The sequence below is a fragment of the Vigna angularis genome, chromosome 3 (assembly GCF_016808095.1).
Source record: "Vigna angularis cultivar LongXiaoDou No.4 chromosome 3, ASM1680809v1, whole genome shotgun sequence".
In the NCBI taxonomy this organism is placed as follows: Eukaryota; Viridiplantae; Streptophyta; class Magnoliopsida; order Fabales; family Fabaceae; genus Vigna; species Vigna angularis.
Window position 1 is genome coordinate 1,066,330 of NC_068972.1, and position 27,755 is coordinate 1,094,084.

General features: G+C 34.4%; 4 protein-coding genes across 8 annotated transcripts; all 4 read right to left on the bottom strand.

Annotated features, from left to right (window-relative positions):
- Positions 1 to 934: 934 nt before the first annotated feature.
- On the bottom strand, positions 935 to 4,127 carry LOC108324195 (uncharacterized). Its single transcript, XM_052874748.1, has 5 exons — positions 3,996 to 4,127; positions 2,878 to 3,693; positions 2,685 to 2,790; positions 2,053 to 2,258; positions 935 to 1,459 (listed from the first exon to the last, which is right to left on the bottom strand). The coding sequence occupies exons 2-5, from the start codon at positions 3,603 to 3,605 to the stop codon at positions 1,192 to 1,194; spliced, it is 1,308 nt and encodes a 435-aa protein (XP_052730708.1). The 5' UTR covers positions 3,606 to 3,693; positions 3,996 to 4,127; the 3' UTR covers positions 935 to 1,191.
- A 2,223-nt stretch (positions 4,128 to 6,350) lies between these two features.
- LOC108324091 (cyclic pyranopterin monophosphate synthase, mitochondrial) lies at positions 6,351 to 10,564 on the bottom strand. 2 transcript variants are annotated; one of them, XM_052874749.1, is made up of 4 exons: positions 9,651 to 10,564; positions 8,955 to 9,235; positions 7,390 to 7,530; positions 6,351 to 7,078 (listed from the first exon to the last, which is right to left on the bottom strand). In XM_052874749.1, exons 3-4 carry the CDS (start codon positions 7,489 to 7,491, stop codon positions 6,497 to 6,499), a joined length of 684 nt encoding a protein of 227 aa, XP_052730709.1. In that variant the 5' UTR covers positions 7,492 to 7,530; positions 8,955 to 9,235; positions 9,651 to 10,564; the 3' UTR covers positions 6,351 to 6,496. The 2 variants fall into 2 exon arrangements, with proteins under 2 accessions (XP_052730709.1, XP_017412399.1); XM_017556910.2 differs by having other exon boundaries at positions 8,955 to 10,564.
- A 767-nt stretch (positions 10,565 to 11,331) lies between these two features.
- Positions 11,332 to 15,630, bottom strand: LOC108325136 (FAD synthetase 1, chloroplastic). The gene is made up of 5 exons (XM_017558149.2): positions 15,368 to 15,630; positions 14,512 to 14,564; positions 13,897 to 14,032; positions 12,386 to 12,561; positions 11,332 to 12,222 (listed from the first exon to the last, which is right to left on the bottom strand). Exons 1-5 carry the CDS (start codon positions 15,610 to 15,612, stop codon positions 11,708 to 11,710), a joined length of 1,125 nt encoding a protein of 374 aa, XP_017413638.1. The 5' UTR covers positions 15,613 to 15,630; the 3' UTR covers positions 11,332 to 11,707.
- Positions 15,631 to 16,604: 974 nt separating this feature from the next.
- On the bottom strand, positions 16,605 to 27,752 carry LOC108326189 (myosin-1). Of its 4 annotated transcripts, none has more exons than XM_017559530.2 (25): positions 27,500 to 27,752; positions 26,869 to 27,183; positions 26,373 to 26,766; positions 25,926 to 26,027; positions 25,704 to 25,847; positions 25,472 to 25,622; positions 25,346 to 25,373; positions 24,189 to 24,354; positions 24,021 to 24,084; positions 23,864 to 23,877; positions 23,701 to 23,785; positions 23,452 to 23,555; positions 23,211 to 23,349; positions 22,164 to 22,282; positions 21,799 to 21,951; positions 21,590 to 21,679; positions 20,899 to 20,976; positions 20,202 to 20,360; positions 19,624 to 19,830; positions 18,919 to 19,124; positions 18,659 to 18,794; positions 17,988 to 18,117; positions 17,762 to 17,908; positions 17,569 to 17,636; positions 16,605 to 17,477 (listed from the first exon to the last, which is right to left on the bottom strand). In XM_017559530.2, the coding sequence occupies exons 3-25, from the start codon at positions 26,751 to 26,753 to the stop codon at positions 16,818 to 16,820; spliced, it is 3,531 nt and encodes a 1,176-aa protein (XP_017415019.1). In that variant the 5' UTR covers positions 26,754 to 26,766; positions 26,869 to 27,183; positions 27,500 to 27,752; the 3' UTR covers positions 16,605 to 16,817. The 4 variants fall into 4 exon arrangements, with proteins under 4 accessions (XP_017415019.1, XP_017415018.1, XP_017415020.1 ...); XM_017559529.2 differs by having other exon boundaries at positions 26,373 to 26,769; XM_017559531.2 differs by lacking the exon at positions 26,869 to 27,183.
- Between the last annotated feature and the right edge of the window lie 3 nt (positions 27,753 to 27,755).

Below are 27,755 nucleotides of genomic sequence, written 5' to 3' on the forward strand. Positions count from 1 at the left end.
ATCTTTATAAATATAAGTGAAAGCACAGGTGCTATAAAAGAAAATAAATAATTTTTTAAAAATTTATTATAAATCATTTTTAATTTTAAGATAGTTTTTATCATAATGTTGATATTTTTAAGAGAGTAAAAATGTGATATGATAATAATTAAAAAAGGCATATATTATAGATGAATTTTAATCGACACGAACAAAAGTAATATTAACAATATATAGAAATCATTACTTATTTTTATTTAAACTAATCACCTATAATCTATTTCAATTTAATTTCTATTAATTTTATTTTATTATAATATAATTTGATTAATTTTTTTTAATAATTATTTTATTTTATTTAACATAATTTACACTAAAAATATTTTATTTTAAATTTTTTCATCAACAACTAATTTACAAGTAATTTTAGGAGATGACAAATTTAGCCACAATTTCATTCTCAATAATCTTCCAATTTGTTTTAACCACGCTAATATTTGCCTTCTTAGTAGTTATAAGGGTAGAGTAAGAAAATACCCTTTAACATGTGTCCAAAGTGAAAGATGACACGTGCACGATCGATTGCAAGTGAAAATATTACCTTCACATATGAAAATAGACATCAATATATTTTTTTAAACAGAAATACGAAAACGAATTCGAATAAGATTCCAGTATATGAAAGTTGTCATGAAAATTACCATGCATAAAAAAAAATCAAATAAATTTTATAAATTAATTGAAATTTCTATATTTTTTTAATTTACAACAAAACCATACTACACTATTAACACAAGTTCAAAATTTAAATATTCAACAAATCCCTTATATAAAAATTCACAACTTGTATTCAGATATCAGTAATGGACATATTTTGCAATAGTTAGCAACATAGTTAACAGAATATCAGCCACTTTTCCACCCACCACCCAAGGTAAAAGAAACAACCAAAGGAGACAGTTTCAATCTCTTTCATCTGCACTATTCAATATATGAATGAATATGAGGGACCAATTGTGTAATATGTCTTTCATTCACACTATCATATATAACAATGAATGAATCAAATATAATCTATGAGGGAACAATTGTGCAATCCCAATGAGGTTGTTGTTGTTGGCTTTTGATATAGTCCTAAGGACCCATTAAAGGAATGGTTGTTTTGAAAAATCAAAAGAAATGAACTATATGGTGTGTATGTGAGTGAGGCAATTAGTGAGATTTACAACGGCTAAGAACACTCTCCTCCAAAAACTGACTGAGTTGAGATGTGTATAATTTTGGGTCATTCCTGAAGTGGTCAACATGGGGTGAGGACACAAAATTGCATGCCCTCACATCATGTCCAGCCCTACGCTGAGCCTCTACAAACGATTCCACAGAATCAGCAGGAATAACCCTGTCAGCAGTGCTATACATGTATAACTGTGGACACCTTGGTTGTTTTGATGACAACATGCTCATAACATCAGAGAGCCTCCTGCGTTTGAACAAAATCATCATAGTTAGGACCAAAGTTATCATATAGGAACTTAAACAGAATGATTAGTATTTAAAGATATCATATATGTAAACAAATATTGAATCTTTATCTATTTGATGTCTAGTCATGTCTTGTGAAATCAAGACCACAAAGACCATAACGTTTCTCTATGGAATGTTCTCCTATTCCCAAAAATCACACACATACAACTTTCTAGCAATGAAATTTGTTAAAATCTTGAGTGTATAATGTTAAATTTTAAGGGGATTGTAATTTGCAAGATATCACTTTTTCTAGAGAACCAACCGAAGCAATTCATATTCAAGTTCAACTCCAGAAATTCAACAATGATACAATCGTGTGTACTAATTTATATACTCCTGTTTTAGGACATTTGTATCTCTAAATTGTCATCAAATACGATCATATTCCTCAACCATTATATTGTTGTGACAGTTTTTGATCAACAATGGTCGAATACGCACATAAAATAGCCATTTTCAGGAATAAAAACAAGCAAAACTTGGGATGAAATATGAACATTTTTATAAAAACAATCAATTAGAAGAACAATTTGGGTCATTCTTTACCTATTTATCGAAGGAAGATCCAGAATGATCCCAAAAAATTTCTTCAGAATTAGTTGCAAAGCTGCTTCTGTTACCGCAGGTTTGAGTCCTAAATCATCTTCGCTGCCAATGGATACTTTAATGCCAGATTCATCAGAAAACACACGTCTTTTTGTTGCAACACTATTTTTTTTCAGAAATGCTGCAGAGAAACCTGAGGCCCACACCTGTAACGGTAATCAGATATTTAAAATCATATCTCCGAATTTTGCATAAGCCTCAACATTCCTAAAATCAGGTATCAGTTTAGTCATTTTAACATAAAAAGTTTCTTAAGGGCTTAAAAATAACTGATATTAGCATAACTTCATTCTTTTCTATTTAATTATCCCCACACCAAGAATAAAGGCCAAATAAAACTGAAAAAGTCAAAGATCTCAACCAAATGTTGCCTCAATTCCTTAGATGTAAAATCAAGCACAATACCCAAGACCAAGTTCTCAATTGATCAATCTATTGCAACCCAAGAAGGCAACTTAATTGATAATTTTGACAGTGTATAGGATAGCAGTGTACAGACATCGTAGCAAATGATAACACGAAATATACACAACAGCTACGTTCATCAAGTTTCACAAGGGATAAGAATTTACCTGTGGGTCAGGATACGCAACAGGTGCAGAGTCTACAATGCATCCCTTAATTCTTTCCATGACATTTGGAGTTTGCTTCTGAAAATGTTCAAGAATAACACCATATCTGCAACAATGAATACCAAACCAATGAAGAAACACAACAGAAGAACACTGTAAAATTCGATGCTTGCAAATTACACATTCCACTCACGTTAACCATCCAGTGTTGCTGAAAGTATGAAAGACGAGATTCTTTCCATTTTCCCCTTCCAACCAGTCAGCCAAGTGGTCGACAAGCAGTTGAACATTTTCCTCAGCCTTCCCTCCCGGACGATAGCTCAGGATCTCACCCATTGAAAGTGTAAACGTAATGACATGAAACCCCCTTGAAGTGTACCACTCCGCATACTTTTTCAAGTGTTTCTGCCTTGCTCCCAACCATCCCAGCAACACCACCACTGTCCTTGACTTTGTCAATGAACAACTTGAATCACATAAAGCATTCGGGTCGGGCAAATGCCATTTATACATGCCCTCAGAAGTTGAATTGGAGGCACCATCTGAACGTGTAGCAGGCCTTGACACTTTGCGCAAATCAGCCGAATGATAATAATTCAGAAGAAGTGGTGACGAGAAAACTGAAGAATGGTGCAAATTTGAAACGCAATTGTGACCCAAACTTGGCACACGGAACTGAACATTGGGCACAGGAACCGGAATTCGGGTCACAAAAGAGAGGTTAGCAAGTTTTGAATCCGAAATATGAGAAACCCACAATGAATCTGATTCTTGTGCGTTGCTACAAGATGTAGAGGTAGAACCATCAAGTGATGATCCACCGAACGGCAATTTATCAGAGACATCAGCAGAGAAAGAAGCAACAGCAACCGCAGCCGCCGCCACAAGAGGTCTTTGAATGGCACCAGAAAACGAACTCATTGCAGAAACCCAACTCAACTCAACCCAGAGAAAAAGCTTATGAAACCTAAATCATAACCCTGATAAGTAGCGAGCAACCCTGTCTTATCTGCAATCAAAATCCCCGACCCAATGTAGGAATTGCGAGTAATTACCAATTTTTAGAGGAAAGAACAATGCTTTAAGGAAAACAAAGAGAAATCAGAAAGGAAGAATAAGAAGGGTTGGTGGGGCTGGCACCCAATTGGCAGGAGAAAGAAAAAACGTGCACCGCAGAAATCACACGTAGAAAATACGCGTGGGAATAATAAGAACACAAAAATACGTGAATAATAGGAAAAAAAAGGTAGGGTAGGGTATATAGAAAAGGGATATTCGATTGCAAAAAAGTTTATTCCTTTCAAATTCTACCTGAAAGAAGCTGGAAACGTATGAATGAACCGGGCTGTCAACGTCGTCGTTTAGACAGCCCAATTCGATCGGAAGTGTGAACACGCCCACCCAGAAGCTTTCTTTTGGCGAATTGGGTATCCTACAATTTAATTTCAAACTTCTTCGTAACCTAAAGATTCCATATTTAAAATCAAAATAACTGTGACCGTGATGACGAATGCATCATCCAGATTAAGCCACGTGGCGGACTGTCACTAGATGAAATCCACCTCCAAGAAAACCGGAAATAGGTATTGTTAATGTGAAAGGACTTTTCTGCCCCTATATGTTGTAAATCTAACTGGAATATTGGTTTAACTGATATAACGGTTAGTCAAAATAAGTGTCTATTCCTGAGATAAGATTGAAGAAAAATTCAAAATTGAGAATCTGGCTTTAACAAAAAAGAGATGTCTGTGCAGAAAGGAATAAAAAAAAGGTAAAGTAACATTGACTTCAACGACAACCTTTATTTCCTTTCATGAATTAACATGTTTTGATTTTATAATCAAAGGTGAGAGTAGTCAAATTTCAAAGCGAGTTTAGCTGTCTAATGCCAATTCAAGAAAGTTGCCTTGACATGATTTTTTCATTTTACACGGGGACAAAATCAAAACATAACAAAAAGATGTAAAAGATGTTATTAAAAAAAAAAAAATATATATATATATATATATATATATATATATATATATATATATATATATATATCATTCTATCAATTATAATTAATTATTGTTTTTAAATATATTTATACATAATATTCTTATATCTAACATACAGGTAGATATAAAAATAAAATAAAGATATTATATAATTCATATAATAATTTATATTTTAGTTCTTGGCACGTGTCTTGTGGTTATACATTTGGATAACAGCAATTTCAGTAGTGTGGATTATATGCTTTGAATTATTAAATTTGTGATATTTTATTTTAGTATAATTACCTGTTAAATAAATGTTACAAAAATAAATAATTTTTATAATTTAATTATAAATATTTTTATTGTGTAAATAATCTTTTTATTGTGAAAAATAATTCAAATTTTAAAAATTAATTATTAAATAGACAAAATTGAAAAATAATTTTTTTATTATTAATCAAACATAATCACATTCTTATATAATTGGATAATATTGTCACAATAATATAAAGATATGTTTCTCTATATTTATTAAATCAGTAGAAAAATATAATTTTCTTTAACTTTAATTCAAATTTAAAGTAAATCTAGTTTTTATCAAAATTTTATAATCACAAAATCAATCAAAATAAATCCATATTATATAATTAATACAGTTATATAATAAAACTCAAAAACAATAAATAAATACTCTTATATAATTAATAGCTTATAATTTATCATTGAGTTATGTATATATGTATTAATGAGATAATAATTATTCATTCAATCTTTAAATTATATATGCATTAATAAGGTAATAATTAATGAGATAATAATTAATGATATAAATTATTTTTTCAATAAGTATGGTATGAAGCTTGCAATTTTTCTTGATCTGATTATTCTGTCCTCTACCTTTGACTGTTGTTTATTTGATCAATTTATAAGTTGCATGTCTAGTTTGATTAATTTTGGGTAAAAACTTAACTTTTAAATGGATTTGACATTGTTTTTTCATTTTACAAAGAGACAAAATAAAAAATGAAATATCCAAAACATAATAAAAATATGTAAAAGATGTTAATCAATACGAAGTATAATACCAACATTACTAATGCTAAAGTTAGTAATATTACTACAAATAATATTAGTATTAATAATATTTAATAATAAAAATATACAGTTGAGTTCTAAAATGGAAAATTATAGTTTTAGAATGATTTCATTTGAAAATCATTTTAATAATATAATAATACGTACTAAAATTTCAAATTAAAAAATCTGATTAAAATATTAATATTCTAAGTGATACAGTGTTATTTTATCTCTATAGTGTCCGTGTATTACGTCCTCCTATAAAAAAAATCATACAATTTACCCCACAAACTTAGAATGAGTTATCGTCCTTTCACCCTTATAGGTGATTTGTCTTTTCAACCTCAACCTCAATCCCTGTCTTAGTATCAATGCTTGAAAGTGAAAATTAGAGCATACCAAGTTCATTCTTTCCTACTTTTATTACACTATTTTATCCCATCTAAATAACCCCTTAATAGCTTTTTACACCAATCATAAATTATAATTATATTAAATTTGAAGTAAAGACATTTGACCAGAAACCTTGTAATTTTTGGTAGAAGAAATTTGAACTGAAACCTAGACCAATAACCAAAATTTGACAATGTTTACCAAGAGCCATGAAAGTTGAGTAATTGAAACGTACTAAAAACTATCCCCAACATTCATGCCTCCCATAACTAGGAAGCCATGTATAGAGTTTACGCTGGTGCAGAAAACTATATGAAGAATAATAGCATTTTCGTATTGTTTGCAATGGAAATTAAACCATCATTATGTCCACCAGTACTCTCCACTTTTTCCACCAGATTTATGCTTAAGTCTTATATCTGTAATAGCTATATCTTTTGAAGCAGCCTTACACATATCATACACTGTTAAGCCCGCAATAGACACAGCCGTCATCGCTTCCATCTCAACCCCGGTTTTACCTGTTGATGCAGCTTCCCCTTCTATTGTTACACTGAAGTCCTCGTGATTTAATCTCAAATCCACTTGCACATGTGAAAGGTTTATGTTATGGCACAAAGGGATAAGATTGCTAGTTTGCTTTGCTGCAGTTATGCCGGCAATTTTTGCCACGGTAAGCACATCTCCTTTCACCATTTGATTGGCCACGACTAAGTCAAACACCTTCTTCCCAAGAATTACCTTGCATACAGCAGTGGCATTTCTTTTACTACTTTCTTTTGGAGACACGTCTACCATTTGAGCTTCCCCCGATTTACTAGTATGAGTCAATTGAAAAGAACTGTCACTAATGTTTGGAGCTGGCAGTTGGGCTTCATTGTTCAAATTGTTTGCAGAGCTAGCGAGTCCATTTGCAGGAGGATCACCAAATACCGATTCCATTTCCTGAAATAAAATAAGCAATTTACATGAATCACATTAACTTCACCAACATTTCTATGTACTGTTGGAGAAAAACCTCCAGAGTAGATACTAATTAGTAAAGTAGAAATCATAAAAAATTGGTTAGATTTTAATGACTTCACCGCTTCTTAATACAATATTTAACAAGTGAACTTAAACTCTTCGCATTGTGATAGACTGTTAGGTCAATGAGTGCTCTGTAGTTATTAAGACAACTTATGTAGATGGTTGTGCCAAAAACAGAAAAGACACTGAATTTAATTCTAGTAGAATGCAGCAAAGAAAAACTTTACCTTGTTGAGTTCCTGAATAGCACTTTCATAGCTATGGTTTACAGAGGAGCTGAACATGCGCCTTGACTGTGGACATGCAGCAACAATTCTTCGAAGCAGCATCTTACACAGATCCTACTACTACTGCTATTTACTCTACAGCTGCAAAAAAATAAAAATAAAAAAAATAATTAAAGTATAATAGGGATACAAAACAAAGGAATGTCATCATCATTTATAATTTAGTTGAATTACTAACAGCCTAGGGTGAGTTCTACTCTAGCACTGACTTTCCTACTTAAGTTGAAGCTTTGGCAATAAGAGAGTACCAAGAAAATGATGACAATATAAGTCCATACATAAATTTGGTTGGAAAGGTTCGTTCAAATCTTCAAGTTTCAACTTATTAAGGAAGATATCGTGCTTTGGTAATTTCTGCAATGTATTCATGATGCACTACTTATAATTATCTGCTGCAATGGACAAGTCTCAAAATTCTCAGGACATCAAAATCTCCACACTATTTTTACAATTTGCAGTTTTTAGTGAAGAAAGATATACAGGGTATATTCAAATGTGCTTTTCTTTGTCTAAAAAATTAATGTGTAAGAATGACGTAGGATTTTATGTGTAAATATCATTACTTTTCAAAGTAGTTTTTTCAACTGCAATCTATTTGTATTAAAATTGAAATGCCACAAAAGTAAACTTCTCACTTTCGTTGTAGAAAAGCAGAAACAAGTAGAAGTCAAGACTTAACCAAGAATTCAGGCAAAAGAATTCAAAATGAGGGAAGTTAAAATTTCTTCAAATAAAAAGTCTTGTTACAAATCGTAGTTTCAGACAAAAAGATCATTAATCTGCCATTGTACTTTTCAATTCCACACACTGAAATTTCTACACTAGATGAAAAATAAAAAATCTGACTTGAGTGATTATACAATATACATACTGGCAACAAAGTGGAAGTTGAAAATTCCAAAAATTTATCACACAATCTGACTAAATACTTTCACGAGTAGAAAACTAGTAACATTTCGTTTAAGAAACACAGGTTCAACTACCTCAGAGGGCAAACTTCAACTCCGATTATAGGAAGTAAGAACTCAAAGGAACACAATTTACTTGCCTAGTTGCTGAAACATATAGTAGCAATGGAGCTACATACGGGATATAATAGTAATTGTAATGCATCACAAAATATAGAAATGGCTTTGTTAGAATTTAGCCTGTTTGTTTTTGCAAAGAATCAGTGTATGATTATGATCGAACCACATTAACCTCGTTTCGTAATTCATCCATAGAACGATACAAAAAACTGCGTTTTGAAAAAAATTGACGATAGGGAGTGGAAGTGGATGAAAACGAAACCCACCTGCGAATGATGTTGATAAATTAAAACCAAACTAACAAGAGGAATTAGTATTTAACTGCAGCTCAATCAAATTGAAATGAAATTAAATTAGAAACGCAGAACCATAATTTGGCCTAATTTACCATGATGATTGTTCAAGAATCTTACGTAATTCCCCAATTTCTAACCCTAATTCCAAAATTACAACCACATGGAGGAATTATTGACAAACCTGTTGACGACGAAATGGAGACGCCGAGGAGAACGTCCCTAAGGGTTGGGTCTCCACCAACGCTAACGTTACCGCGTTTCACCCACCTGCCAAACTTTGCTCTCAAGATGTCCAGCAGAACGCGCTCGATCTACGAGTCCGTGAGTCGGAGAAAGCTTAGGGAAATGTCGGTGACGAAGTGAAGGTGACGGACATCGTGACTATCAGCAAAGGTGGTAGTGGGAACCTTCGCTTCCTTCGCTCTACATGAAACGGGTTCAAGAATATGACCCGGCCCGTCTCTATTTGATTGGGTTCAAGAACAAGATAAATAAATACTAACTTAATTAAGGATTTACTGAATAAATGCGCATAAACTGTTTAAAATATTGTATCGAAATTATTTTTACAAACACATTCTATAAATATTTTTGAATACTTACAAAAAATAGTCGGTTTTTTTTCAGAAACGGTGTGCGATAATGCATGATAAAAGACTTTTTTGTTGTTGTAAAATAAATGTTTAATAGATTCGGAGTTCCTTATATTTACGGGTTCGTTTCAATTGAGTCCTCTAATTTTGAAAGTGATCAATTAGATCCTAATTTGGTAAATATAATTCAATAGGATTTCTGTTAAATACAGTTAACTCTGTTAATTTTGTTATGAAATAGCAAGTTGAGCTGGCATCTATAAGCGAAGTTTCTCGTCAGCAACCTTTCTCTGAATGCGGAGGCCAACCTGACCTCCTTTGCCGTCTCTGCCGCCCCCTGCGGCCACTGCCGCCAATTCCTCCAGGAACTCCGCCGCCCTCGTTGCTCCAGTTCCAACCATAATATTTAAACCACGATTTTCGAACCTATTAAATCTTAAATATGCAAGTGCAACCTTGGAAGCCAACTCCAGAAAACTAAAACACAATCTAAACAAAAAAAAAAAGCAAAAAAAAAAAGAGGGAAGAAGAATGGGATGAAGCTGGAAATCGAAATCTTGCAGGGCAAAGAGAAGGCATTGACATTTGAAAGATGGAGCAACGAAACCCTTCCCCGTCGCCGTCACCCGTTCGAGTCCTCATTCGCCCTCCGATGGCGTGGTGGTTGTCAGCTTCATCGCGCGACGGCATGACGATTTCGCTCAGCTCCTTGACCGTGTCATCGACTCCAACGTCTTTGCCTCCGGAAATCTCGACGCCCCGTTCCTCGTCGACGATGAGGAGGTGAGGGAGTGGTTCGAGCGGAGAAGAATCAGCTACTTTCACGACCATGAGAGAGGGATTTTGTTCCTTCAGTTCTCTTCCACTCGCTGTCCCGCAATTCACACGGCTGCGGACGTTGCGACTCCGGGATTTGATTCTTCCGTCACGGGAAGAGTTAAGGCGTTGTGGTGGGTTTCCAAGAGAAGGGGAGTGCCATGGGAGAGGAGGTCGTGGGGGCCAAATTGGTGAGGGAGGAAGTGAGAGAGAGGGGTGAATTGCGGCGTGTCATCGGAGGTAATCAGGATATTCACGTCGGAGGCAGCGCAGAGTTCCTGGAGGAATTGACGGCAGTGGCTGCAGGGGGCGGTGGAGACGGAGAAGGAGGTCAGGTTGGCCTCCGCATTCAGAGAGAGGTTGCTGATGAGGAACTGCTCCGCCTATAGATGCCAGCCACCTGGATGCCTCAGGAGCTTGCCACTTCGTAACAAAGTTAATAGAGTTAACTGCATTTAATCGGACATCCTATTATTGAATCACATTTATCAAATTAGACTTAATTGATCATTTTTAAAATTGAAAGAATCAGTTGAAACGAATCCCAAAATATAAGGACCTCCGAACCTATTAAACCTAAAATAAATTTTAAATAAACTGCAGGTAATTTTTTCCTAGTGTGTTGTAAAATAAATAAGATAACTTGCATCACGAAATTACACGATGAGAGCTAATTTCATACCGGTGAAATTAAGTAACTTTTCACAAAAATAAAATAAAATTAATTTCAGCTTTTAGTTTAGTAATTTGATGTATAAACGTGTTAACAAAATAATATTTTTTATTTATTTTTTAATATAGAAATGGTAAACCTGACTGATTCCATTTGAGCTGAGTTGAATGAATGAGACCAAAATTAACTCGTTTTAAGACTGAAATTGACTTGCTGTGGTTTATATCACTATTTTTAGTCTAACACTGCATTTTTTTGGATTGTTCATACCAGTATGCCTATCTTAGCAGCTCTATTGGTATGAACTTTATCTAATTCAACAAACAGTTATTATTATAATTTATCCAAACATAGTATGATATATTCTCAGTCTGATAATGTTTTTAGCTTCCCTGCTTCTTGTTTTGGGATTGTTTCTCATAGTTTTTAATCCCATGTTTTTCTCAACAACAAAAATATCCAGATTCAAACAACCCTTAAAAAACTACTTACATTACTGTGAGGACTCAAACTTCCAACATGTCAAATGCAACTGATTTGAAAGAGTATAGCAACATAATAGTTATCTGACAGACTTATATCTGGGCACGCACCACGAATCTCCAAAATTAACCCTTAATTTCCTCAAACAAGAGATTGAGCAAAATCAATCAAGTTTTACAGAATCACTTTGTTTGGAGGCATAATGCAGTGAAGAGGGTGGAAAGGGAGAAAGGTACAGTGTGTATGTATATACCTACTCAGACCAGCCTTCAGATTATGCAGTTTCATCTGGGCACTTTGAAGGATGGATAAAAATCATCTCTAATCCAGAAGACTATGAATTTGAATAGAAATAATTTCTAAACTGAATCAGGTGCAGGAATCGCCAAATTCAATATGCAAGAACTGCAGATTTTGAGAACCAAAAATATCACTCAGACCTCCGTAATCTGTTTCTATATGCACAAACTTGCTGTCAATAACTACTCTACACTGCACAATATTTTCCTGATCAAGCAAAAGTGAACACTTCTCATATAAACCTTCCTTTGGTGCTAGATTCAATGTGCATGATCTAGGAGCAGATATCTTATGCTGATCACTACTGAATCTTTCTTGGTCGGTGGCCATTAGTATGAGACGGTGTGGCCTACCCAAAAGCTCTGATACATAACTCATGTCCCCTACAGCAAAGGCTTCACGAACACGGGTGGACGACACCTGTCCCTTCTCTTTCGAGTTAGTGACAAAATTCATGTCTGCAGAACAACGATTCTTGTCCATGACGGATTTGATTATGTAAGCTTCCATTCCATACTCTTCACAAAATTTTACTAACTCCAAGGCATCACCAGCGGCTTTGTACCCAAACCGGTAGTTCTCACCTACCAGAAGTTCCAGAAGCCAGCACAGAACAAACATTGGTAACAGAATAAACCACGTTAACGTTGATGTTATGTTATAAATGCTAATACAAGTAAATTATGATACACTAATGTGAAAGGTGTTCGTAAATGTTGACAGTAAATTATGGAGCTACTTATTTACCAGCAACAACTCCTCGAACCCTAAGCTCTTGCGATAACTTTTCAACAAATTGTCGTGGACTGAGATGTCGTACACTTGAGAATTCTACCTGAAACTCTTCTGGGACTGTGTTACAGCAATAAGGAACCCAAGAAGAAAGAACTCGCTTCCGGTCACATTTAGCAACTATAGGTGCCCTGCTTGGGGAAAACATGAGTTAAAAGTTTATATATTTAATAACTACTCATTATTTAAACCACCATAGCAAATTAATGCATCCTTCATACATATAATCACCGAAAAAAACTCAAAAATAAAGAACAAACATACTGTGAATGTTTTTAATTAATAATCATAATTATCTTCCTAGGGAATTGCAAATGCTATGTTCATTTCCAAGTCTCTCTAACAAGTGTTGAACACCTCATTTCGACTAAAGATGTAACCAAATTATATTATATATATAGATGGGTGCAAACGTCACCTTACTAAACCAATTTTCAAAAAGTTAAGCTTAAATTCCCCTACCTTAATATGGTATTAAAGCTATTAAGATTCTATACTAGTCAAGATTTTGTTGAACCTACTGTGCCACTTGCTACTGGAACCCCACCCCCACTATTATCATGCTCGATGTCCTTGGAGTGATGGAGTGTGTTGAAAAACCCACATTGGTTACAGATTATAAGTGGAATAAAAACTTCACCTTACTGAACCAGTTTTATGAATGGCAACAGTAAAATGCCAATGCCACAGCACCAGGAATAGCTCAATATCCAGCTTCATCCGAGTTTATAGTCATTTTTCTACCATTCATTATTCAAACAGAGGAAAAGCAGAATGATTACTAATCTGACACCCCAAATAACGAAGGAAGGCTCACAAATCACTTCAATACTATGTCTGTTCATGATTTGTGTGTTATTCCAACCTATGATTCGTATGCAACAATAAAATAAGGTACGCTCAGATGAGTTCGGTAAAGCATGAGCTACCGGTTCCGTTTCCTAACAGCTTATGCATTAGAGGTAAGGAGAACAGTATCGTTGCTCATGAAGCTCCCACCTAGTGCGGTTGGATAGATGTACATAGTCTACCCACCCCCACAATTGAATAGACTTTTTCCATGACTGAACCTGTGACCTCCAAGTCACAGGGTAGGAACCTTCACATTGTGACAAGGATTGTTTGAAGGGTCGTCAAGGACACAGTCCCTCTCATCAAATGGGGCCTTGGGAGGGTAGATGTACACACTCTTACCCCTGTAAGTGGATAGGTTGTTTTCAGGATTCAAACAGTGACCTTTGGGTCCTAAGGTGTCAACCTTACCTTTGTGCCAATGCTAAACTTATATCCATACAGGAAACGTTCATATACTTGTAATTTTAATACAAATAATTTTTTAATCAACTAGCAAAAAGCATAAGATAAGATCACATTATATGAGTGCAAGAGTCAAACACATTTTGCACCCAAATAAACAAATAAAGTAAAACTTTAAATTGTCTTGATATCAATATGTTATGTCATACCTAGGCTCCCAACCAAGTACTTTATCCATGCCAACAAATGATAAAAGAAATGGAGGTCCAGCCTTTGATGCTTGTATTGCAAGTTCACGATGACCTATGTGCAGAGCATCAAACTTTCCCAATGCTACAACTCCACCTGTTAATGATTAAGAATCAATAATAGTACATAAACATATATGCCAACTTCCAAAATGAAAACTTTGTTTTCTGTATGTTCTTCACTAGTTCTCTCTACAACTCAAGTTGGGGTAAATATAGCAAGCAAATGACGAGAACTACAGACACAAAATAGTAAAAGAAACATTACTTATTGACCATAAATGGCCTAAAGAGTAAAAAATGTACAAAGTTAAGGAAGAAATATGATACTGAGCTAATGGAACTGAGAAGTCCAAAAGAGCATACTCCTCAACTATAAGAAACTATTGACATGGTTAATCAAAGAACCAATTCCACAATATCATCAATCAATCTTTTTCTTTTTACCTTTTGGAAAAAGCATTTTACTCGCCTTCAAACAATATGGATATTCTAAGAACAAAACTTGCATATTACAGAGTTTGACGTGAAAATGAAAAATGGTCAAAGAGGCATCAGGTGGAAGAGATTAAAAACCTGCCACAGGAGATGTTCCATCAGAGAGAATTTCACGTTCATCTTCTTGTTGGCTTCACACGAGAAAAAGAATCAGATTCTTGACCAAAGAAGGATAACAATTAATAGACATAAAAAGCAATATATCGTTTTATATATGATCTTTTATTTCCACAATTTACAAATGGATATATTTTAAAAACTTTCATCTGAATTATTTACAGTCATGCACGAGGAAGCTGTTAGAAACTCTCTCTCTCTTCCTCTTTCTCTCTCTGTGTAAGATAAAAATATTCAATGAATGATAAACACATTAAAACCAGATATGACTGTATAAATTTCTCAATAAGCATCTAGAGAGGAAAAAAAATGAATTATATCTCCCCCTCGAGTTGAATTTCAAGTAGTTCTATAAAATTTTCTTCGTCTGATTTATCCAAAACCAGAAGTTAAGAAGTTAACTTTAACTTACGAAAGAAGTTCCATTCATTTTGTTTTTTATTTAGTTTATTGAGAAGTTTGTACAACCTCAGTAATCTTATCATCAGGCATGCTTCCGGCAACTGATTTCTCCGACATGGAGTAGAGAAGAGAACTTTTAACGTTTAAATTTGGGGTAAATCAAAGAAGGGTCAACATAGAATGCTAACTGAATATCCTACGAATTTTATAATAAAAACATTTAAGTTCAACGCCAAGAGATTTGTTTTGCTCATACCAAACTACCAACCTTTGGAAAATACACCTTGATTTTGCTACTACTACTATTATTAATTTTTTTCTCTCTCTAGAGATGAACCAAGTAAAGTTTCCAACAAAATACCAACTACCAAGGAGGAAGAAAACAAAACCCATTCGATAAAATGAAGAATTGAACCTGAAACAATCGAAAAGGAGAGGAATTTCTCCAGGGGGCTTAGATGGGGTGCCAAAACAACGGAAATTTGACGACACTCTGCTGTGCTTCTGAGTAATGGCGGTGTCCGGCAAACAAGGTTTGAGGGGCCGTGGGGACGAAAGGTGGAAAGTTTGAAAAGTACAGTAAGTGAGTGTGAAGTGGAAATGGAGGTCGCAGTCTCGAAAATGGTGGGAAATGGCACGAGATACGCTACCACCCAACATTGCGCTTTTCCACTGCCAGCAACGTCAGTGGTTGTTTGTTAAGAGGAAGGGATAATGGGTTATGGGTCCAGTGGGTCGGGTCGGGAACTTGGCTCGTATTACGACCCGAATTTCTTCAGAAAACAATATCATGTTTATTCATTTACATATTCCAATTTTTTCTAGAAATAGAGTGCAAAAAAAAATGTTCACCTATTATGAATTGAAATGGACTCTACAGTTAAATGTTTCTATTAAAAATGTGAAATTTTAATTAAATTTTAAAAAAATTATTAAATACATTAAATTAATGAGAGAAATGACTTCATCATGTTTATTGTAATAAAATATTACATGATGACATTTAAAGAAAGTAAAAGTAGAAAATAACTATCATGTTATATAGTTAATAAAAACATTAAATATATAAATTTTATTGAATTTTTTTTTTAAATATAATCTACAAAGGATTTAACTTTATCAAGAAAGCAAAACATAAACAAGGTGCGTATTTCTTTGGAATTTAGATATTGCGCCTGAAAACTATTTTAATCAATTTTTAATTACAAATTGTTTTAAAAATAGTCAACTTTATTAAGTCACCCTCATCTTATTTTAAAGATAATTCTTATAAAATATAGTTTCTTAAAATGAATTAATTTTACCGATCAAATTAAATTTTAAAATATAATTTTTCACATGATGTATTAAATTGAAAAAAAATACATAGCTTTAAGATAAATTACACTCTAAAATTATTATAATATTAATTAATAAACGATAATTGTATTTTTCTAAATTTACTTTTAGCATATCATATCAAATAAATAAATAAATAATATCGTATAATTCAAATAGTTTACTTGTACAATTTATTTTCTTCAATTGTCAGTATTGTCATTAAATCTTACTTAAATTTAGAAATATCCATAGCCCGTGCATTGATCGAAAGCACTATCTTTTCTACATGCAATTCACAAACATGAATCACAAGGATCGTATTGAGCACCTAATTCCACAAGTCGTGCGTGAGAAATTTTTCATAAATAAAAACGGCTAGCAACAGCTAACCTAATTACAGTAACCAGTAATTCATTGTCCTACTCCTATCTTATATTTCCTATTGTATTTTTCCTCATTTTTGGATATATAGTTGGCAATGCAATGCCCTTAAAACAGTGCATAGACCAAAGCCAAACCCCCATAAGAAAAAATAAATAAATAAATCAACTTATTCTGGTACTATTCCTTCTTCCCCACCAACTTTTCTTCACTTTCTCAATTGATCCATCTTCACTTCCAAGTTTATGTAAAATGACCTTTGTTTCACGAAGTCTTGAACCATAATCCTTTTTCCAAGCTTCAAACATCTGTTTTAACCTTCTAAGTTCTCTATCTGGGTTCAAACTTGCTTCAACTTGACCAGATTTTACCTCTACCAAGAACTTGGCATCATCACCAAATACTTGACTCCTCTGCTCAAATTCTTCAGCCAACCGACTTATAACACTCAAACCAGCACTCATTGATCTTGCCCCGTTGCTTTCTTGACGACGGTGATTGGTTCCTACATCCCAGCTGAAATCTCTCTCGTCACTTGCGTTAACAGAAGCATCTGAATTTCTTTCGGATTCATCCAGAGCCAGGCTCTTCTTTGCAATAGAGAGGCTAGATTGCAGGGATCTCATTTGCTTCTGCCATACTTGTTCCATGGACTTCATCTTTAACTCGTATTCGGACCATCTGTTCTCATACTGTTGAAGGCGTTGGTGAAGAATGTCATTCTCCTCTTCCTTCTCTCTCAGGGCAGCTTCTGCCTTAAGTACCCGGCGCTGAAGTTCAGCGAGGAAAGACGACTTCACAAGAACCTCATTTGACTCATTAGTCTGTATTAGAGATTCATGAGTTAGTGTCCCAAAGATAAGCAATCCATGACAACATTGAAATATAGTTTTAGAAATCAGAAAAAGAAAATACCTTCGTGACTCCAGATTTTGATAATACTATGTTTCCAGAGCATCTTCTGACTAACCAACCACGGATAACTGCACAAGCCGTTTAAACAAATGAAAATTTGTCTAATAACACTTAAAGACAGTTGTCCAAGCATCTTTTTCTGCCTTTAATTTATCCTTTAACACTAGGCCTTTTGAGAGCATAAAACTCTTACAAGATTGTATGACAACTGCAGCTTCGTTAATACTTTTCATTCTGTTCCTTGCAAATACTGTTTTCATCCGCTTCTGTATAATAACAGCAGCCTTATGTCTGTGAAGCAAACTTGCATATTCCTTTCTGCTTTTCTCTCCTCTAATAACTGCATGAAGGGATCTTCGTCAGTTACACTTCTCAAGGAATGTGAAAGGCTGAAAAAAATAGGTTGGGCAAAGAAATACATGATTGGAGAATGGTAATTCCTCTCCAAAGTTCCTTGCGGTAACAACGAGCTCGGTGACCCCTGAAGCAACTTTGCACACGTAAAATTCCATGCAGAGTACGATTTCTGGTATCCTCAAGCACTCCAATCTGCAATCGCGGCCAAGGCACAGTTTTAAAGACACAATACAAAAGTATATAAAATTTAAAATTAGGCTTTGGTTATAAAATCTATTTCACCAGTTTAAATGCATAATGCAAAAGTATATTGAACACAATGACCAACTTGAACACGGAACAGTTTATCATGCAAAATAAAGGGCAAAATTATGGCAAAATAAAGGGCAAAATTATGCCAAAATTTTATCACACGCAGTACATACTTCCATGTCTAAAAGAAAAAACACAATTCTTAAAAGAAACAACTGATTAAAACATGTAGAAACCTACTTCACTCAGATCCCAAATTACTGAAGCTTATTAAGTAAAAAATAGTTGTTGAACACAATTTCTAAAAGTAAATGATGATAATACTTCCCTCACTAATTCATTCTTAAATTTATGTTAACAAAATAGTTAAAGCCATAAAAATTAATGATGCTATAAAGTCAATAAAATCACATTCATTGCCACCGCAACAATTTATATATGAGAACAATTTGTGGAAAAAATCTTATAAACATCTATTTACCTGCCCTGTTCGGAAGAATAGCTTTGTGTAGCCAACTTGAAACATCTCAGGCAAAATGTTGAACTGATGAAGAATAGCAACTGAGACACTGAGCGGATCCTGAGAGGCAACATTTTCAAGGAGAAGAAAACCATATCTGATTTACGGCTCCCAAGTCAATAACAGAAAGGTTAGAAACTTGCAAAAAGCACGAGGCTAGGGGAAGGGGCTAATTTGAAATCATATTAATCGCCATCGTTTCTTTCTTTCTGATATTATACCTCCTGGCAAACTTTTGGTGAGATACTCTAGTTGGAAAGCCCGATCTTGATATTCGAACCACTTCCAGAACTCCACAACATCTCAACTGCTGAAGTACAAGGCTTTGCTCATATGATCCAGGTGATTGGAGGTTATTGGGCTTAATGCAACGTATAAAATGTGGTGTAGTACTCTCTAGACGTTGCATCAATTGGAACAATTGTCCCTGGGTACCAATAGAAATAACCTCTAAATCAATTGAAGCATGATAAATATCCCAACCAATTTAAAAAACCTCTGAATATTTAAGGTGTGTTTGGTAGGAATGGAATGGGTCAGGGAGAGAGTTGATAAAATAATTTTAAAAATGAATGGCATCGATTTCACTCAACTCCACCTCACTACTTCCATTTTCACTTTTACAAACCGAATAGTAGAGTCAGTATGAGTACGATCCTGCTTTTGATCACTTATTAAACCAATTCATATTAAAATATGAAATAAATTGATGGTTTGTAACAATTTCAAGGCTATGTCATAATTATTATTAGGATCATTAATATATTAGATGAGGCCGACCTTTTTCAAGCCTTAGACGAACTTTGAATGAAAACCATTTAATAGCATTGAAAACATATTAGGCTAGGAAAGCAACATTACTTTACCAAAGTAATAGAACATTTCAAGATATGCCTTTTGATAAAGCCATAATTAAGATTACGTACCTTGAATTTTGTGGCAACACTTAGCTTTTGGGAATCTGCTCCCCCTGACTTATGTAAGGGACCTACAACAGGCTTCTCAGACTGAGTAAGCATATGGGATGCAAATAACTTAGGAAGATGGCATTTGCTTGAAGATAGAAGTTGGATAGAATCTAAGTGCAATAGGTCCCTGTTCTTTTCCAGGAATCCAGATGTATCATAAGTGACCTGGGGAAGAACAAGTGATACTATCAAACAGTCAGGTAAGATGAGCAAACTGAAATTAATGAGAAATAACCTTTTGTTTTTAAGAAAAATGATAGTATGTGGGAAGAATAAAAATATCGACAAGGGAAGTTATTCAAAATCATGGTTAGTAGAGTTAGTAAATAATGCATGGATTCAAATATAGTGCAAATGTGTGTCTTTCTATCCACAAAACTTACTTCTATTCACAATATAAAACACACACCAGAATGTCAAAATGGATGTCATTACAATGTAAATCTTATTATACATTCATCTTACGGACCATACAGGCACTTTGCATAAACAGGTAGAACCAATAGAATATTGCATGAAAATGACCAGATTAATACCTCCCCTGCATAATGACGCACAGTAAAGGCTTTTTCACGTTCTCCTTTGAAGCAAGAATTGGAATTCAAATGCTGCTTAAGCTTATTAGCAAACGTTAAATCTGTGCCATTAGGGAAAGTTGACTCTTCATCTAACAGGGATAGTAGTCCCAATGGTTTCTGCAAATGTCAGAAGCTAAGTTTAAGACAATAGAATTTCCAACTTCTAGTTAGACATAGTATTTTTTTTCCACATCGGAGAAAGAAAAATACTAGCCGCAAATTCATTCTCTAACCATTCACCACAATATCAGCGCCTTATGTCAGAGAAATAGAACAAAGCATTACAAATTAACTATGTGACATTAATAGTTGGACTTGGATCAACATTCAAATAATTTAAATATCAGTTAAGGAAATCTGAATTAACATAATTCACTCCAAAATCCCAATGGTTTCGCTTCAGTTTTATGAGGAGTAAAAAGACAAAAAAGCAGCAACTTTCAACAAAGCTACAACAGAACATCTGTGACAAAATCATACCCCCAAAATATTTAATTTGACAGCAGAAAAAAAAATGGAACGTATAAGCACTGCATATGGCCCACTGAAGAAGCATATTAGCTAGTTTCCCTATTTCCTTTCCCTTTATATTCTGATAATAAACATACTAAAGATTACACAGAAAATGTCAAAGTGGGGCACGGAAACACTGTACCTTTTCAAACAGATTAAGGCAATCTTGGTTGTCTTCAAATTCCACTTTAGCCCAATCAATGCCATCTTGGATATATTCCTGGCTCAAAATTGTAAACAAGGCATGAGTAAATGTTTAATTATAAGAGGTAGCATAGCTTCTTTATTCATTTTATAAGAAGGCATGTGGCAAGTTCAACTTTCATTCTATGGCAATCAACTTAAATGGGGACTTGTTTAAACATCAGATTTCCAAAATTACATTAATATATGAATAAATTTAGATTGGTATCCATCTATTTCTACCACCACAAATGGGAAAAATAGTAGTAGCTTAGTTGAGTTACGTGGTCCTGAAAAAGGAGATATAGAGGGACTTTGCTAACATAAGCCCGTTAAGTAATCAGGGGAAGATTGATATCCAACTATTTTCCACCACCAAAGGGAAATAGTAGTACTAGTAGCCTAGTTGGTTGTGTCAGAGTGTGCGGTTCGGTTAGATTAGTATGGAGTGTGGACTCAATTAGTGTAAATAATCAGGGAACAATTATGAGAGAGCTAAGAGTTCAAAATAAAAATGTCATGGATTTTATATTCACATTTTAATGGGACCTTGCAGATTTGAATGAGATTTTTCCATTTGCCTGATAAAATGCTATGCACCTATTCTTTATCCATTGCCAAGCAACAGTCAGTTTATATATGGCGCATACCTCCTGTTCCAGCTTGAACAAATGACGATTGAAATGTTGCTGTAATCTTTCGTTTGCATAATTTATGCAAAACTGCTCAAAACTATTCCTCTGCATGCATAAAATCCACAGCATTGAACGGAGCAAACATTGCAAAACAAAAAATAAATAGGATAAGGATCGTGAAATGGATATATTATATAAAAAAGTTGTCATATAATATAACATACATTGAATGACTCAAAGCCATAAATATCAAGAATGCTGATTGATCTGCCAGTTCGTCTTTTGCCAACTGCAAGGGATTTATTTATTTGCTCAACCAACCAATCAAACAAACATGCATATATTGACTTCGCCAAAGCATCTCTCGCATCAATAGCCTACATGAGAAAAGCAACAATCATTCATATGTTCATCACCAACCAACGTATCTTGAACATTCCCTTGCAATAACAAACTAAATAAATTGCATAGGCTGATTGAGAAATTCAATTTAAATCTATATAGCCAACATCTTCTTCCCCTTGAGAAGTTGCATTTTTTCCAACCATACTTGTAGACAAAGGTAAATGTTAGCATCGTAGTCATTTACCTGAGAGAGCGTCAACTTCTGGACAATATTATCATTACCAACTTTCATTTTGCGAGTTGAAAAAGTCAATTTCAGGTCTTCAATTTCACATCCAATCAACTTGGCAACGGTGAACAGACCTACAAGAAGTAGGGAAACAGAATTCATTTTTAATTAAGGTATTAATTTATACAGTGCATATCATCTAAATAAGGTAAAAACTTATGCATCAGAAATTAGGTATCGATAATACACTATCCAAACAGTTATTATAGGCAAATGAAAATATTTTGAAGCTACAACATGGTTGTTAAATTATATAAGTGCAGCAAAATCAACAAATAAACTCAAAACACATTTTTTCTGCTCAGCTTACTAGGGCCTTTTCACAAAAAAATAAATAAATAAATAAAATGCCAACTGCTCCACTCTACTATATACCGAGTGAAGCCAAAAGTTTTAGAGACACCCCAAACCCAAAATCTTGCACCAGTCAGAAGCTATTTGACAACCAGTAAGTTTTATATTGAACGTATTCAAAAAGAAGTTCTGGAATTGTGGCAGCTAATACATGTTAAGACCAATGCATTTGCAAAAGCTTGATAGGGACAAGTACGCAATATAATTTCGAAAGGTATGTCATAATAGATATTATTTATAACCAAATCATTTAGTTATTATCCGTATTAAGAAGGGCAGCCTTAAGCTACAAAGCTCCCACTGTGCAGCAGGTCTAGAGAAGAGTCAGCCCACATAGGGGATCCATAACATTCAGCCGGTGCTTATATTTATAAGAGGCTGGCTGGAACCTGTGATCTCAGGGACACATTGCACCAAAGCTCTCCCTTTTATTTCTCTTCAATATAAAATTGAAATTTAATATGATCTTGTTTATCTATATTTGTACGAGACTGCAATTAAGCAAATATAATGTTATATTAATGCAAAATCGACCGCAAAGTTTCTAAGGAGTGAACAAGGAAGGCATCCCTCCGTAAACTGCAATCTATCGAGCACAAAAAATCTATTCTTTAAATTCAATTAGAAGAGATTCTGGAAAATGCTTACCCTCATCCTCAACAGCTTCAACATGATTTTCATTATCGACCACAGTAAATGATATGTTTCCTAACCATAATACTGCAGCAAGCATTGCAAATACATTCTCCTGGTCTCCCTTGCTAATGTGGACAATATCCAGAGCTTCCTGGAAATTGACAATAGCATAAAAAAAATCATGTATGCCAAGCTATTATTTCAGACTTTAACCACAAGTCAAGATGGAAACTGTAAAAAATAATATGTATACCTTGACTATGCGAAATTCTTCAGCATCATCTATGCCGCTAATTGAATAACAATTGCTCTGCCTCAGATATTTATATTCTTCCGCACTTAGTAGATTTAGCTTTTCTGAGTTATAATAAATAAAACATCAAAGCCGCTATTTAAAGAGAAATTCCACATTCTTCAAGGCCACCCTCAAATAAGAATTGTAACAATAACCCATCTACGTAACAAATATTAGCACATACAGAAGAAAAAATAATTCACTTACCCCTAAGAGATGAGGGTGCTCCAGCACATAGCTGATAAAATATATGATATGACCTTTCCCCTTCATTGCATTGGACTACTCTGGACTGTTCACACAATAAAACAAGGGTCAACAACATAAAATGGACGAATTGGAATGAAAACTAGCTCAAAAGAGTGAATACCTTTTCCAGCAAAACTGTTTATGGTATGGTATGGTCAACGGGCCAAGCCAGAAGCATCACATTGATTCAATACAGAGTTGCAGATATTAACATAATAGTTAGATACTTGAAAGAGGAAGAAAAGACAAACTTTCAATTACATCCTGTGTAAACATACATGTTTGAATATTTGCACCAGATATTTTTCCAGTTTCACTAAAATGAATCTCAATGAGCTTTCCCTGTGACATTCAATCAAATTAAGAGATTTCAGCACCAAATTTTACAGAATCAGAAACCTAATGAATCAACCAAAAGAATCAATATAATAAATTGGAAATCTTACAAAGCGACTCGAGTTGTCATTTCTTAATGTTTTTCCATTACCAAAGGCTTCTAGTATTGGATTAGTCTTTAATATCTCGTTCTCTATTCCACTGCCGCCACCAAGGGCAGCCAAGTATTGCATTGCTATTTTTGCTGTCTCAGTCTTTCCGGCTCCACTCTCACCACTGAATATGTAGATAAAAGGAGTTATTACAAGTTTTAATTCAAAGTCAACTAAGGACACTTGAGGTTTAGGAAACCAGGTTGATCACCACATTATGCTGAAAACATTGGGCAAAAAATAGAAACTTTTCGATAGATTGACAGGGAATAACTAAAAAGAATACCACGAAGAACTACAAGGGAGACCTGATACCAAATAAAATTACACAAAGCAAGCAATTAAACGACAAAACAAATTCATACATCTAGACAGTTGAGAGTTGAAATTTTTAAGAAAACACACAAGAGTTTCTCTTTAGTCTATATGAAATTAATATCAAACCAAATTAACGAACAATATGGAATATGCATTTCTCTTTAGTCTTTCATTTATTTAGAGAACGAGAGCAACTTTAATATTATTTCACTAGGTTAGATAAATTTTTCAGGGAGCTAAACAGAAAAATGAACCAATGATAAAAAATATTTCCAACTTAAGAAATAAGAACATTTGACAACTAAAGTTGCTACTAATCCTTTGAACACCTTCAACAAACCGAATGGTTATTGGTTAATTATTCATATACTGAATATTTCTACCAATAACTCCTCTTTAATAGTTTTTTCCTAAATTTATTTTAGTCCTGATCCAGCACTTGATCACAAGTGCCAGATGAAAGAAAATACTCATCTCTATCCAATGAGATTTTGTGTAACTCATACAATGAAAATACTAACTAAGATCATCAGAAACAAAGTGTAGAAAATAACAAATGCCGTAAATGTTTAATCAAAATACTGAGTAAAGGGCCCCACATGTGAGCCTTGTACACCGAACCATCTTTAAACTCAAGTGGAGAGCGAAAAACTGAAGACTAATATTCAAGCAAACATGCAGATAATGAAACTGAAATTAAAACTTTGATTAAAGCATCTGTTAAAGAAGCTATGAACACCAAATAGTTTTCCATAACTAGTCGCTCAGAAAAATAGAATTAATCAAGAAATACTGACCTTATAATTATGGATTGATTCACTTCATCTGTAAGCAAAGCAATACAAAGTTATAGCTTAAAACGAATGGAAACAGCTTAGCTTTTTGAAACTTCATCCAAATATGAAAAATAAGGAAAAAGTTACCTCGTATCATTTCTCGGATGGCTGTGTCAGTAATTGCATAAACATGAGGGCTTTCAATGGCCTTACACTTGTAGGCTTCAATATAGTCATTACCATACAAAGGAACTTTCTTAAAGGGATTTACAGCAACCAAAACAGGCCCAGCTTTCGTCTGAATTAAATAGTTATGCACTTAAAGATGTTATGATTTGGAAAATAAATGAAGAGAGAAAATTAAGTGATATAAGCTTACATATATCATATCTTGGTTGTATCTATATTGCAGGTTGAATAAAACTGCTGGTTCATTTAAATAACTAAGTTGCATGAGGTCATCCACTCCATCAAGAATGTCGGGATTAGCTGGCACCAAATTATCCTCTTTCACCTTTAAAACCTATGATAGGGTGGAGTGTACAATTAATCAGACCAAAAAGAACTTAACATTGTAAAAAAACAATGTTGCTTATCTTACTTTCCCATCAGGCAGTGAAATGACAGATTCAGCTCCGGAAGTTGTTATTATCTTTACCAGCTCCCAATCCCCATTTGGTAGTTGAAGCCATGACTGAAGCTTCTGAAATAATGAACTTAAAAAGTAAGACAAAGAAGCAAAAAAAATAAATTATCCATTAATGGGATCAAACAAACTCAATAAAGAAAAGACTGATTCACTATAATATTAAATTATCTTCGTTTGAAATTTTCAAACATATTGTCAAAGCAACGAAGAGTGCATTGTATTCCCAGCTGAGTATATCCACAATCATCCAAATTAAATTGAAAGAAAATGAATCAATTCCTTTAACATTCTTCCAGAAAAATAAGCTATTTGTCCAACTGAATTAAGTAGCATGTACTATAATAAACTGATTTCAAAACACAGCAGCAGAAGAAAACTGAAATCCAAGGCCAACATTACCTTTTTTGAACCATAAGAATTTGTATCATTCCACCTGTTTTCCCTAGAGGATGTCAAAGTTGATGGCAGAGGCAAAGTAACGGATGCTGAGTCTTCATCTGCATTAGATGGTCGGTCTTTTAATGATCTACCTTTTCCACCATACGGTGAATCCTCATCAAAAAGATCCATGCCACCAGCTCGGCCTCGAACTTCCTTAGAAACCTCCCCTACTACTGCACCATTCTCAAAACCATTTGGTCCAATCGGATTGGTGCGTCTAAATTTAACATCTCCATGTTTTTCCACAAGCAGAGGGTTTGGATTGTTGGCAAACTTGAACTCAGAGGGCAATGGCTTGATGGAGTGGAAGGCAGGCAGGACACTGGATGTCTGAGACATCTTCCCTTATAGACTTCTGCCATGAACAAAAAAGGTTACCGTCGGCAATTGCAAATTGCGAAAAAGCAAAAAGTGATAACATTTTTTCAAAAACAAAAAAGCTAACTTTCCATACAAATGGGCCTTTCAAACTTTAAACAAGGCCCCCAATGAATGACTTAATCAGGATAACATAATGGAGGGGACCCTAGCTCCACATAGACAATCTACTCTCCACTCCCCCGATCCATTGCTCCAGGCTTTAAAGTCCTCATCGAATCGACACGTTCAACCGCATTCCAAGCTGTAAAATTCAAAATCATGAACCTAACACATCCACGCCCCCACCCGGCTAATTCAATGGACCCAAGCTTAATCAACTTCCCTCAAGGTTGAAAAGGTCTTCCACCTTCAATCTTGCCTTTCTTTTTCTTTTTTCTTTTTTAAATTACTACAACAACCACACACAAACAGATCTTATGTTATATCTAGTTCAACATAAATACCTGATAAAGTAAAAAAAGAAACATAAACACTGAAAATCTAAAAATCAAAAGATGAACACATCAACTAACTCGAAATGCCTCGATTAGAAACTAAAATTCAAGATGACGACAACAAAAGAATTTCAAACAACAATCCTCATTTTCTTCAGTTATCCTCGTATTACGTGCCGCGAAACAGAAACAGAGTCAAAGAACGGTGAAAACAGAAACATGCACGAAATCACCAACTCGTTCAGATGTTCGTGAAGCGGATCCACTAACCTGGGAGAACTTTGAGAGAAGACTGAGCGAGATGAAGATCTTGCAAAAGAGAGATAATGTCAGAAGAATCGTTGAGCATTGAGCGATTCAGAACTCAGAAAGACTGAGAGAAGAAGAAAAAGAAGAGAAATGACAATGTGTTCGCGGAAGAGTCTCAGCCTCACAAGGCCGCGTTTGGTTTGGTTCCTGGCGCAAAGAACGTATGGAGAAGAAAAGAAGATGAATTTGAAAGAAACAGCTTTTTTGGCTTTGCTTT